We start from the raw sequence: 13,446 nt of genomic DNA, 5'->3' as shown, positions 1-13,446 counted from the left end.
TCTGACTGAGAACATCCTAATAATACCAAATTTGGAACAACACAGGATTTACTAGCAGGAATATAATTTGCACAATAACAGATCTGTGACGTACTAGAAGATGGTTGATTTTATTCTAGTGAGTGCCTCCTATGGAAATTATTCCCATGTTGAGATTTGTAAATTGGTTCCTCTACTAAAAGGCTGTATTGTTAGCTTATGTTAATAAGAGTCATTAAAACTAATGAGCATTTCCCAGTTTAACATCCCTGTTAGATGTAACTAATGGCTACTGAATCTCCCAGTAGAGCTGACATTACTGATATTTTAAAGCTTTTGTATAACAGAACTGGTGGTATGATCTCGGTGATCATACAGAAGAAGGTAGAACAAGGGGTCATTTACCACTGCCCGAGGCACAAGTACAAAATCACTAAGAATTTGCACCCACCATTTGCACTTATCTGTTACTTGGTACAATGCCTTATGCAGTCTGTACATTGCACCTTAAAAAAACAGTGCATGGTGCAGAGTACAGTACAGACATGCTCAAGGCATTCCTGTAGGCCCAACTCAAGTAGTCCTCAAGGCAGTCCTTACCATAGGCAGGTGGTAAGGACAGGCTTTGCACAAGTTAGTGCTCCATGTCTGGATGACAGGCAAGCTAGGGGGCATCCAAGGGGCTCCTATATTGCCCCCAGCCCACCCTCATGAATACAATATTTCTGGGGAGTGCCTAGATTCAACTGGTTGATGTGAAAGACAATGGGTGCTTAATATTGACTGCAATAATGTCTGCAGGTTTTTTTTCCGTGTATAAACCATATGGTAACATTCATAATCACAGTTGTTGTAATTTTAAATGTACAGTATTTACATTTGCCTACATTTTTTTTAAAGGTTTTTATTTAACATTTTCTTAACACAACAGCACATACATATACTTGCATTGCTATGACCGTACAAATGAGAATGAATGTTTGTCGGGTAACAGTAAGTTATACATTCAGTAATATATAGTAGGACAAACACCAGAAGTCAATGGGAGAAACCTTAGGGGGAAATTAATGATGTTTAGAAGTAAATTAGGTAAATTGAGTATCTTTGTGTTCTTAGGAAGCTATCCCTGGATTAACTTCCAGCCAGGGATCCCAGACCTTCTCAAACTTTTGGGGGCACCGTCTAGCCAGATAGGTTAGTTTAAAGGGATACTGTCATGGGAAAAAAATGTTTTCAAAATGAATCAGTTAATAGTGATCTAGCAGAATTCTGCACTGAAATCCATTTCTCAAAAGAGCAAACAGATTTTTTTATATTCATTTTTGAAATCTGACATGGGGCTAGGCATGTTGTCAATTTCCCAGCTGCCCCAAGTCATGTGACTTGTGCTCTGATAAACTTCAATCACTCTTTACTGCTGTACTGCAAGTTGGAGTGATATCACCCCCTCCCTCCCCCCCAGCAGCCAAACAAAAGAACAATGGGAAGGTAACCAGATAACAGCTCCCTAACACAAGATAACAGCTGCCTGGCAGATCTAAGAACAACACTCAATAGTAAAAACCCATGTCCCACTGAGACTCCTTCAGTTACATTGAGAAGGAAAAACAGCAGCCTGCCAGAAAGCATTTCTCTCCTAAAGTGCAGGGACAAGTCACATGACCAGGGGCAGCTGGGAAATTGACAAAATGTCTAGCCCCATGTCAGATTTCAAGATTGTATGAAAAAAAAAATATGTTTGCTGTTTTGAGAAATGGATTTCAGTGCAGAAGTCTTCTGTAGTAGCACTATTAACTGGTGCGTTTTGAAAAAAACATGTTTTCCGATGACAGGATCCCTTTAATAACTGGCAGCATACTGTTTACTAGTCAGACCCATTGTTGTAGCTGTGGAGGAAGGGGACTCCATTTCATTGCCACATGTTTTTTGGCATAGAAGTATAGTGTTTTTAGTAGAGTTCTAGTCTTATTCAATGGGACCGTGTCCTCAATTATTCCCAGCAAACACACCTCCGGGTAAGAATGCCAGGTAGCAGGACTTGTTCATTAATGTATTTCACTACTTCTGCCCAGTACGTATGCACCATTGGACATGCTCAGATCAAGTGGAAGAACCCAGAGTCTGGAGAATTACATTTGGGGCACGATGCAGTGGGGTTCCTACCCATTATTTTTAGCCTTAACAGAGTAATATAAATCCTGTAAATTATTCTGTACTGCACCATCCTGTCTTTGGTGGAGATTAGATAATCATATAGCCCATCAGTTGCCTCTGCCCACATCTCATTACTCAAATGAGGTATATCAACAGCCCATTTGTTCCTTGCCCTATCAAAGGGTTTCCCCAGGCTAGGAGTCAGGGACTTGTATACTACGGAGATTAGTTTGCTTGGGTCTGGGTCCCCTAATCTATTTTTGTAAGATGAGGTCACTGTGTTAGGTGTTATGGAGCCAAACTGGGAGACAAACGCATGGAGGTATCGGAATAATTGTATACTGGGTTGATTTGAGTCAGGGTGGGAAATGTATCTTCCACTAGTAGATCTTTCAAATGGCGGACTCTCACTTTGGGCCAGTAGTGAAAGTCTGGTATTTGCATAATATATGTGAAATTGGAATTTTTCCAAAGTGGTGCATTTGGCGAGGGCGGGAGGTTTGATTTATATAGCGCTCTAGCAGTAAGCGCCCATATTTTTTGCGGGGTCGATAATATAGGTGGCAGTTCAGAGGTGTCTTTGGCTTTCCTATAAGGCTTCTAGGGATCCCGCAATAGTGGCCTGTAGTGCCATGAATGGATTCTCAGGGTCTGGTGTGAGTCAATTGTGTATGTACATTAATTGAGTAGCATAGTAGTAGTATCTTAGATGTGGGAGGGCTAATCCGCCACAGTCCAGAGGGGCCATTAGCGTTTGCCTGATGACCCTGGGGGCTTTATGGCATATAAAGGAAAACAGTACATCATCTATACGCTTAAATAGTTGTGGGGGCATGCTGCATAGCATGCATAAATTTGGGTAGGGATATCATTTTGAATAGGTTTATCCTGCCCCAGACGGTGAGTGGAAGTTTCTCCCATTGATTTGCTCTGGACTTAAACGTTTGCAACACCGGTTCAACATTATCACAGACATATTCATCCATCTTACATGTTATAACTATTCCTAGGTATTTGAACCTTGTAACCCCCTTTAGGCCTTGTATGTCACCTTCTGGGCGAGGCTTCTCAAGAGAGAAAAGAATGGGATTCTCTTTGTTTATTATGACCCTCGTTGAACCTGCCCATTTGATCTGCTAAGTGAAGGGCACTATGAAGGGAGTCGTTGTAGTCTGCTAGAAATAAGAGTATATCATCAGCATATAGGGCAATTTTTTCCTCCATCCTCCCCATTTTAAGTCCTATAACCCTGGGGGACTGCCGGATTAACATGGCTAATGGCTCTATTGCCAGGGCAAACAGCAGTGGGGATAGGGGGCAGCCTTGCCTAGTCCCACGGGAGAGGTGGAATTCCCTGGATAGGGTTCTATTAACCTGTATTCGGCGGGTGGTGATTGGTACAGTAACTGAACCCAAGAGATAAAGTTGGGTCCTATACCAAACTTTTTTAGCACTTTCCACAAATATGGCCACTCAACAGAGTCAAATGCTTTGGTAGCATCTAACGAGGCAATCGTTCTGGTACCAGCATTAGTGTGGTCAATTTGAAGGTGGGAAAATATTCTTCTGAGGTTAAATGCTGTGCTCTTGTTGGGCATAAAGCCAATTTGGTCTGGATGTATTATTAAGGTTACTACTTTGTTCAGTCTTTGGGCCAGGATTTTTGGCACTATTTAAAATCTGTATTAATTAAGGATATGGGTCGGTAGGAATCGCACATTTCAGGGTCTTTCCCCTCCTTAAGTATGAGTATTATGATAGCGGAGTAAAAGGATTTTGGGAGGTAGCCTGACTCTTTCGCATCCGCCAGTGTGGCATGTAACTTGGGTACCAGGTCTTCACCAGGACCATGCTGCCGCTAGACCATCTGGCCCAGCCGTTTTTCTCACAATAGTTTTCCTCCGCCTGTGTCACTTTCCCTGCAGCTACAATGACCTCCTGTATAGAGGCTATGCGCGCTCTCGCAATTGCCAAGATTAAGGTGCCGCAGGCAACCACTTTAGAGGCTTCCCATACTATATTACTGTGGGCCGTGTCTTTGTTTGTCTCCCAGTACTTCACGTACTCAGTGCGGGAAGCTTCCTTCACCTCAGCATTGTTGAGCCATAGTGGAGATAATCTCCATTGGAAGTGCTGAGGTTGGGGCTTTGTGCATATTTTCAGTGACAGTGGAGCATGGTCTGATATGTCTTCTGCCCGGTCAATGAGTGCTTTCACTTGTTGCCGCAGCTGTGTCATCTTGTCTGGAATAGGCCGTACCGTGTCTTCTATGGCAGATACTCTGCATTCCGTTTCAGTGGTTCGTTCCCGGAGGTTTTGAAGGTCTTGGCAATTACAAATCAACTTTAATAGTCTCCAGCTGAGCCGTAATTGAAGTATGCATCCCGTTAATAGCCGCAAGGAGTTAGGCATTTGACGGTTCAGGTGCCTGAGCATTGGAAGCAGCAGAATCCGAGGCTGGAGAGGGTGGGTCATCTTCCGCAGCCCTGTCAGTGTCTTGAGAGGCATGGAGATATCGGTCGATTCTGTTTTCAGATTTATATCTGACCCCATGTTTGCCCATCTTACAGCTGGGTGTACAGCATTGTCACTTGATGGAGGCGATGGCTAATGTTGCCTTGAAATATATTCAGGAGGTTAAGAATGGCTACAACGCCTCCACGGTCGCGTCTGGGCAGCCGCCTGTTACTTTAGGCCGCGGCTTCCGATGTCTGTGTAGGCCTCAACAATTAGCTTTGGGCCAGATGCAGCTAGAGCCGCGGTTTCAGGGCTGGTAGACTGCGGGGAGATTCCGGAGGTAAGGCCCTTCAGTGCGCAGCGTTTTGCGCCTCTTGCCTTAGGGTGATGACCCAATTTTAACTTTTGGCCCCGGGAGCGCCGCAAAGATGCGACTGTTTAGCTGCGTGGTTAGCCACGCCCCCCCACCTACATTATTTTTATGCCTATAGAATTGATATTAAGTGATTTATACCCAAAGTATGTTTTAGAATGTACTTTGGAATGCTTTACATTCAATATATTAATAGAATCACACTTTCTAAGAATAGCATTAAGAACTTACTGGAACAAAGTCATTCTTTTTTAGTCGCACAATATCACCAGTCTGAATGTCTTTCCACTTCTCCATGCAGAAGCTATAAATGTATAAAGAACAAAGAACATTATAAATAATTGAATCTACATTTCCTATAAAGGGGTTGTTCATAGTGATGGGAAAATCTGTGGTGTTTTGCTTCGCGTAAAAATTAACGAATTTACCAAAAAATGTGAGAAACGGCGAAAATTTAGCAAAATGCATGGAAGTTGATGGGTGTCTAAATAATTTTGACGCGCAACAAATTTGACGTGAGCAACAATTTTTATATGCGCTACTATTTTGTCCAAATGCATTAAAGTCTATGGACGTCTGAATAATTTAATGCACACGTCTATTCTGATGTGCCACATCAGATTTTTCACCGGCAAATTTTTGCTGCAATTTTGCAAATTTATTCACTGGCGGTGAAACACGGAAATTCGCTGCAAATTCATGCCTGCCGAATTTATTCGCCTAACACTAGTTGTTCACCTTTGCGTTAACTTTTAGTATGATGTAGAAAGTTATATTCTGAGACAATTTGCAATCAGTTTTAATTTATTATTTGTAGTTTTTAAGTTATTTAGCTTTTAATTCAGCAGCTCTCCAGTTTGCAATTTCAGCAAATTGATTGCTAGGGTCCAAACTACCATGCACTGATTTGTATAAGACACAGAAATATGAATAGGAGAGGCCCTGAACAGAAAGATGAGTAGTAATAAAACAATAAATAAAAAAGGTAGCAATAACAATAATTGTCTTGCCGTACAGAGTTTTTGTTTTTTAGATGGGGACCGTAACCCAAATTTGAAAGCTGGAAAGAGTCAGAAGAAGAAGGTAAATAATTCAAAAACTATAAAAAAAAAAGTGAAAAGTTTCTTATACTTGGTCACTCTATAACATACTAAAAGCTTACTTAAAGGTGAACCACCCCCTTAAATATTTAAAATTTCTTCTATTATTGGCTTTTTTGCATCCATTCTTTTTTTTAAAGTGGTAAGTGAGTGAGTTTGTAATTGTGTTTTCAGTGTGATTTCAGGGGCAGAACTACCTAATCAGTAAAATATTTAATTTCAGCTGGTCTCTCACCTCTGTCCTTTGAGAATTTCACATGGCCTGTTGTTTATAGCCTTGTCATTGTTATTCCGTGCCTGCAGTGGATTATATCAAGAACAAAGAATCAAAACAATATCACATGTGTAAACCAGGTCCAATTATGCTCATATTTAGTAAGGTTCACTATTCAGACCAAACAAGGAAACGGAATGTTGTACATGCCCTTTGTAGAAGTAAAACAACAAATAACTAATTAGCATTAGCCTATGATTAGGGCAATATCTGGGGTTGTTCACCTCAAAATTAACTATTAGTATGATGTAGACAATTTGCAGCTGGACTTTATTTTAAATTATTTGTGGTTTTTAAATTATTTAGATTTTAGAACAACTCTCAAGGTTGAAATTTCAGCACCTTTCTGGTTTGCTAGGATCTAAATTACCCTAGTAACCAGGTAATGGTTTTAATGAGACTGGACTATGAATAGAAGAGGGCCTGAACATAAATATATGTAAAAAAAGTAGCAATGTCAATTTTTTTTGGCTACTGGGGTTAGCGATCCCCCATTTGAAAACTGGAAAGAGTATGCAGAAGACCAATAATTCAAAAACTATATAAAATAAAAAATTAGGACAAATTGAAAAGTTGCTAAGAATCGGCCATTCTAGAACATACTAAAAGTTTACTTCAATTTGAACTACTCCTTTGAAGAGTTATTTGTGCCTGTATATGATACAGTTTCTGAAAATCCAACATCATCACAGTACAACTCTTTGCTACTTTGGATTAATTCACACTGAAGCTTGCTACTCTTTTTCTCTCCATACATATTATAACGGTTAAATATATATAATACTCACAATATCATCAATTAAGTCTCTAATTCCTCTAATAACCAGGAGTACCAGAAGAGGCATCATAATAGCAAACCAGGGCAATGTAGAAATGGCAGGAATGGTCTACAAAAAGAAAAACAATTAGAGACAATTCAGCTGAAAGTTGTATTTATTTTCATCTATCACATTCATCAACTAAGATTTAAATTGGTATAATTATAGTATAGGGTTGGATTTACGGTATAATAATTTAAAGTATAATAGTCTATTTATATAAAGTATATAAATATGTTGTCTTTTTGCATCCATATAAGGCATAAAAGCTTCCAGGCAAAATCATCATACAGGTATTATACACATTTATATATAATTGTTTTTTAAAAAATAATGTTGCCAACAGTAACATTACCTAATTTCAGAAATAACAGTTTTCTTGCCAATAGCGCCTCACTTTTTCTAAATAATTTTAGTGTGAACAGCAAATTTCTTTGAAAGGCAATGTATTGTATACTAATTAGTAGCAGGAAAAAAACTGCACACAGGGGAATCCTTACCTGTAAGATTATTATAAACAGGAAATACAAATTAGCCATTCGGTGGAACTGCTCAAACAGATTCAGTGGTATAAATGTCAGGATGTTATATTTGCTTGTTGTAATGCTGTTATCCTAAAAAGAAACATACAATAAATTAAAATATATATTTGATTAGTCTAGTGACTAGTAATTTGGTGACCATAATTATAGGATTCTATGGGGCTCAATTATTAAGGAAAATGCAAAAAAAACCTGTGCAATTCACCATGTTTTATTTCTTCCCAAAATTACAGAACCATCTGAAATCAAGGCCTAAATGCTGTGCGGGATTATGGAAGTACAGAAATTAATGGCACTAAGCAAACTGCCCACAAATGGATGCATTTTGGACCTGCAAGGTAAGGGGAGGCAAATGGTTCTAGTGTGCAGTCCTAGTGATGCAATAGCACCTAACATGCAATTGGACATATAGGCACAATATGCTCCTTTAACAATTACTGATGAGCACAATTAAGTATCTATACTTAACACTTAATTATGGTAGATGTTAGGCTCCGTTATTATTGCACTTGCATATTTTTTAGCATGAGGCACAAACTTTCTGTCATGGTTTCCAGTTGTTCAGTAGAATGTGAAATGTTTTGTCAATCACACTGGCTTCGCCCCACGTGTTTACCACTCTTTAAATGTCCAATGACAGACAGGTAAGGGCATTTTGTTTCTTAGAACTCTTTCATAAACAAGTCTGTAAATGAACAATTACTATTTCAAGAAAGCTTTACTGTCAAGACCGCCGGGAGCGCGAGGAGTCGCGTCCGCTCCCGGCGGCGAAGAATTCAAGATGGCGGCGCCCAGTCAACCCACGTGGGTTCCGACGCCGGCGCCGTGACGTCAGCGCGGCGCGACGGTCGCAGGCGCGCTGACGCTGGCGCAAGGGCGCCAAATTCAAACATAAAAGGACGCCTGAGACGCCAAGATGGCGCCCGAAAATAGGATTCTGTTCCCTGAGAGTTTCCTGGGTTCCCTTGCTGTTTTCCATACTTATATCTGCCTGATTCCTTGTTGTGACCCTTTGCCTGGACCTGGACTTCGCTGATTCTCTGCCTGCTATTGACCCCCTGCCTGGACTTTGGACTTTGATTATATTCTGCCTACCTTGTGACCTGTAGCCTGAACCCGATTACCCTTTCTGCTTAATCCCTGGATACCACGATCCTGATCCCTCCTGAGGGGCTTCCTCCTAGATCCGGACTACTCCCCAGAGGGGGGCTCCCGGCTCCCTGACATTATTTTCGGGCCATGGATCCTTCTGAGGAAGCCACACCTCATGTCGGACGAGCGCTCCGCGGACTGGCATCCCGCATGGAGGACTACGAAAACCAGCAGGTTCGCATTGGGCAAGCACTCGATGTCCTGCTAGCTCAAGTGCCTTCTGAGCCTTCCACTGCTCCACCTACTGGAGATCCCCCCATGGCGGCAGCCCCTACGAACGCAAGCTACCCGACAGGTGAGCCTCGCATTCCACCTCCCCCTCGCTTCAGTGGGGACCCACAAGCCTGCAGGGGGTTTGCCACGCAATGCCAAATTCAATTTGAGTTCCAACCCACACAGTTTCCTAGTGAGCGTTCCAAGGTGGGGTATGTGATGTCTCGATTGGAAGGCAAGCCACTGGAGTGGGCAACGTCTCTTTGGGAGAAGAATTCCCCGCTGACTTTTGATGTTAAAGACTTTCTCCAAGCTTTTCGTTTAATCTTTGATGCTCCAGGTCGGGTTACGAACGCCCCTGCCCGTCTCTTGCAGCTCCGGCAGGGAAGCCGCAGTGTCAATGACTATGCTATAGACTTCCGAACACTGATGGCGGAGACTTCCTGGTGTGATGACGCTTACAAGGCTGTATACTACCAAGGCCTATCCATCCGCATCAAAGATGATCTCGTCTCCAGAGAGACTCCTGACACCTTGGAAGGGCTGATCGCTCTATCCATTAAAGTGGACACTCGTCTCAGAGAGCACCAGGTGGAGAGAGAGCGCAGCAGACGATTTTCTCCCTTGTTGGCCCCTCGCTTTCAAAGGCCGATTCTGCAAACACCCGCTGTTCCTGTGACTCATGTGTCGACGTCCCCCTTGGAGGAACCTATGCAAGTAGGAAAGACTCGCCTCTCCGAGCAGGAAAGACTCCGAAGACGTATGGCAGGTCTCTGTTTATACTGTGGTGGGAATTCCCATTTTGCCAACGCCTGTCCTGCCAAAGCCAAGAGTTTTGTACCCCGAGGTATGTCTCAGGTTTCTCATGTAGGGGGCATCACTCGAGGTCCTCAGGAGAAGTATCAAGAAAGTTCACGCAGACTTCTTCTTCCTTTGCAGATTCACCTGGCAAGTAAGTCTATCTTCGAAAGGGCCTTCCTCGACTCCGGAGCGGATGGCAATTTCATGGATGCCTTTTTTGCCGAACGCATGAAGATTCCCCTGCTTCCATTATCTTCACCCCTGCGAATTACCGCCATAGATGACAAACCCCTGGAGTTTGAATTCGTCACAAAGTTCACGGCGGAACTATCTGTACAAGTTGGGGCGCTGCATCAAGAAAAACTTTCATTCTTCATCATCCCCTGTCCTTCTACTCCAGTAATATTGGGTCTTCCGTGGTTACGTCTGCATAACCCCACCATAGACTGGTCCACTGGGCAGATCTCTCGTTGGAGTTTATTTTGCCTGCAACATTGCCTTCCGTCAAAACCCCTCGAGAAGGTGAATGTCTCCTCTGCGGAATTAAAGACTTTGCCCTCCACTTACAAGGGATTTTCCAAGGTGTTTTGTAAAAAGTCGGCAGAGTTCCTTCCCCCACATCGCTCCTACGATTGTCCGGTTGAACTCCTGCCAGGAGCTATGCCCCCCAGAGGGCGCACCTACCCTCTCTCTCCTGCAGAGACTACCGCTATGAAGGAGTACATCCAAGAAAATCTCCAGCGGGGGTTTATCCGCCCTTCTACCTCTCCAGCAGGGGCTGGGTTCTTCTTTGTGGAGAAGAAGGACGGAGGCCTTCGGCCTTGTATAGACTATCGGGGTCTGAATAAGATCACCGTGAAGAACAGGTACCCCCTGCCCCTGATTGCCGAGCTCTTTGACCAGCTGAAAGGGGCAAAGATTTTCTCCAAGTTGGATCTCCGGGGGGCCTACAACCTCATTCGCATCCGGGAGGGTGACGAATGGAAGACGGCATTCAACACTCGGGATGGGCACTATGAATATCTCGTTATGCCCTTCGGCCTATGCAATGCCCCTGCCGTCTTCCAGGAGTTTGTTAATGATGTGTTCCGAGATCTCCTAGGAAGGTTCGTAGTCGTATACTTGGACGACATCCTGATCTTTTCCAAGGACCTTGAAAGTCATCGCTCCCAGGTGAAGGAGGTACTCTCTCGTCTGAGGAAGAACTCTCTCTTCGCCAAGTTGGAGAAGTGTGTCTTCGAGGTATCCAAGATCCCCTTCCTAGGATACATTATCTCTCCAGAGGGATTTGAGATGGACCCCGTGAAGGTGTCGGCCATCCAGGAGTGGCCTCTCCCACTGAGTACCAAGGCAATCCAGAGGTTCATCGGATTTGCTAATTATTATCGACAGTTCATCCGGGGGTTCTCTTCCCGCATTGCACCTATCCTGGCCCTCATCCGGAAAGGGGGTAAACCCAGCCTGTGGCCTCAATCCGCCATAGAAGCCTTTCAGTCCTTGAAAGAGGCCTTCACGTCCGCTCCTGTTCTCCGACATCCCAATCCTGCACTACCCTTCTGCATCGAAGTCGATGCTTCTGAAGTCGGAGCCGGAGCTATCCTGTCTCAGAGACACTCCACTGATGGAAAATTGCACCCCTGTGCGTTTTTCTCCAAGAAGTTCTCATCCGCAGAGCAGAACTATGATGTCGGAAATCGAGAACTCTTAGCAGTCAAGCTTGCCCTTGAAGAATGGCGTCACCTCCTGGAGGGCTCTGAAATTCCTGTCCAGATTTTCACAGATCACAAGAATCTGGAGTTTATACAGTCCCTCAAGAGGCTAAATCCCAGACAAGCCAGGTGGGCCCTTTTCTTTTCTCGTTTTAACTTTGTTTTGACTTATCGCCCAGGTTCCAAGAATCTGAAAGCCGATGCCTTGTCTCGTAGCTTCACTCCGGTGGATCGTGACCCTGAGAGGCAGGAGCCAATCATTCCACCAGTCAAGATCATTGCCTCTCTGTATCCCCAATTTGCCGACCAGATTCTGGCTGGGCAGTCCTCGGCTCCTCAAGATACTCCGATTGGCATGGCCTTCGTCCCTCCAGAACTTCGCCTGGCCATCCTGCAACAAACCCACTGCTCCAGACAAGCTGGACATCCTGGTCCGGCCAAGACCCTTGAACTCTTGAGGCGCCTAGTCTGGTGGCCTGATATCCACAAGGATGTAAAGGACTTTGTGGCTGCTTGTAATGTCTGTGCCACTTCTAAGCCTAGCCATTCCCGCCCCAGCGGGTTGTTACAGCCTTTGCCGGTTCCCTCTCGTCCGTGGACGCACCTCTCTATGGACTTTATTGTCGAACTTCCTCCCTCCGGTGGGAATACTGTGATCTGGGTTGTCATTGACCGCTTCAGCAAAATGGCCCATTTCATCCCTTTGAAGAAGTTACCCTCTGCGGTGGAATTATCCCAACTCTTTATTAAGTACATCTTCCGCCTGCATGGTTTCCCGGTGGAGATCGTCTCCGACAGAGGCACCCAGTTTACCGCCAAGTTCTGGCGTTCTCTATGTAAAGACTTGGGAATAACACTTAAATTTTCATCTGCCTACCACCCGCAGACGAATGGGGCAGCTGAACGTGTGAACCAAGCCTTAGAACAGTTCCTGAGGAACCACGTGTCTCTTTGCCAGGACGATTGGTCTGACCTCCTCCCGTGGGCAGAGTTTGCTCATAATAATGCATGTCATTCCTCCACAGGAAGGTCTCCATTTATGGTGGTGTATGGACAGCACCCTCAAGCCTTTCCTCAGGACTTCGTGTTGTCGGACGTCCCGGCTGCAGATGATCTGACAGCCCATATGCTTGCTATTTGGGCTGCAACCAAGTCTAATCTGGAGAAGTGTGCTCTAGTCCACAAGACTTTCGCGGATCGCCGTAGAAGGCCCTCTCCTCCCTACAAGGTGGGTGATAATGTCTGGCTCTCTTCCAGGAATATTCGCTTGAAGGTGCCATCTCCCAAGTTGGGTCCGAAGTTCCTGGGTCCGTTCCCCATCTTGGAGATAATTAACCCCGTAGCCATCAGACTTCAACTCCCACCAGAGATGAGAATCCCCAACGTGTTCCACGTCTCCCTGGTGAAGCCCACCGTCTCCAACCGTTTCTCTGGTGTCCAATCTCCTCCTCCTGCTGTCTCTGTGGAGGGTCAACAAGAATTCGAGGTGGAGAGAATCCTTGATTCCAGAATCTCCAGAGGGTCCCTTCAGTACCTCATCCATTGGAAGGGCTTTGGCCCCGAAGAATGCTCTTGGGAGGGACATCGTGATGTGCATGCTCCTCGTTTGGTAAGAGACTTCCACTCCAAGTTTCCCCAGAAACCAAGTCCCGGTGGTCCTGAGGCCCCCCGTGAGGGGGGGGGGTACTGTCAAGACCGCCGGGAGGGCGAGGAGTCGCGTCCGCTCCCGGCGGCGAAGAATTCAAGATGGCGGCGCCCAGTCAACCCACGTGGGTTCCGACGCCGGCGCCGTGACGTCAGCGCGGCGCGACGGTCGCAGGCGCGCTGACGCTGGCGCAAGGGCGCCAAATTCAAACATAAAAGGACGCCTGAGA

The 13,446-nt window shown here is 44.7% G+C and overlaps 1 protein-coding gene across 5 annotated transcripts in view; it reads right to left on the bottom strand.

The window, feature by feature from the left end:
- The window catches only part of atp8b3.L (ATPase, aminophospholipid transporter, class I, type 8B, member 3 L homeolog), an 81,608-nt gene that overhangs the window by 41,035 nt on the left and 27,127 nt on the right, over positions 1-13,446 (bottom strand). For all 5 annotated transcript variants that reach the window (XM_041561557.1, XM_018254507.2, XM_018254500.2 and 2 more), the window contains 4 exons: positions 7,656-7,769; positions 7,126-7,224; positions 6,299-6,360; positions 5,195-5,267 (listed from right to left, as the gene is read on the bottom strand). In XM_041561557.1, the coding sequence (XP_041417491.1) occupies positions 5,195-5,267; positions 6,299-6,360; positions 7,126-7,224; positions 7,656-7,769 (348 nt within the window). The remainder of the gene's footprint in view (positions 1-5,194; positions 5,268-6,298; positions 6,361-7,125; positions 7,225-7,655; positions 7,770-13,446) is intronic.

The sequence above is a fragment of the Xenopus laevis genome, chromosome 1L (assembly GCF_017654675.1).
Source record: "Xenopus laevis strain J_2021 chromosome 1L, Xenopus_laevis_v10.1, whole genome shotgun sequence".
Lineage (NCBI taxonomy): Eukaryota > Metazoa > Chordata > Amphibia > Anura > Pipidae > Xenopus > Xenopus laevis.
The sequence above is the reverse complement of the archived record's forward strand: the minus strand, read 5'-3'. Positions and strand labels throughout refer to the sequence as shown.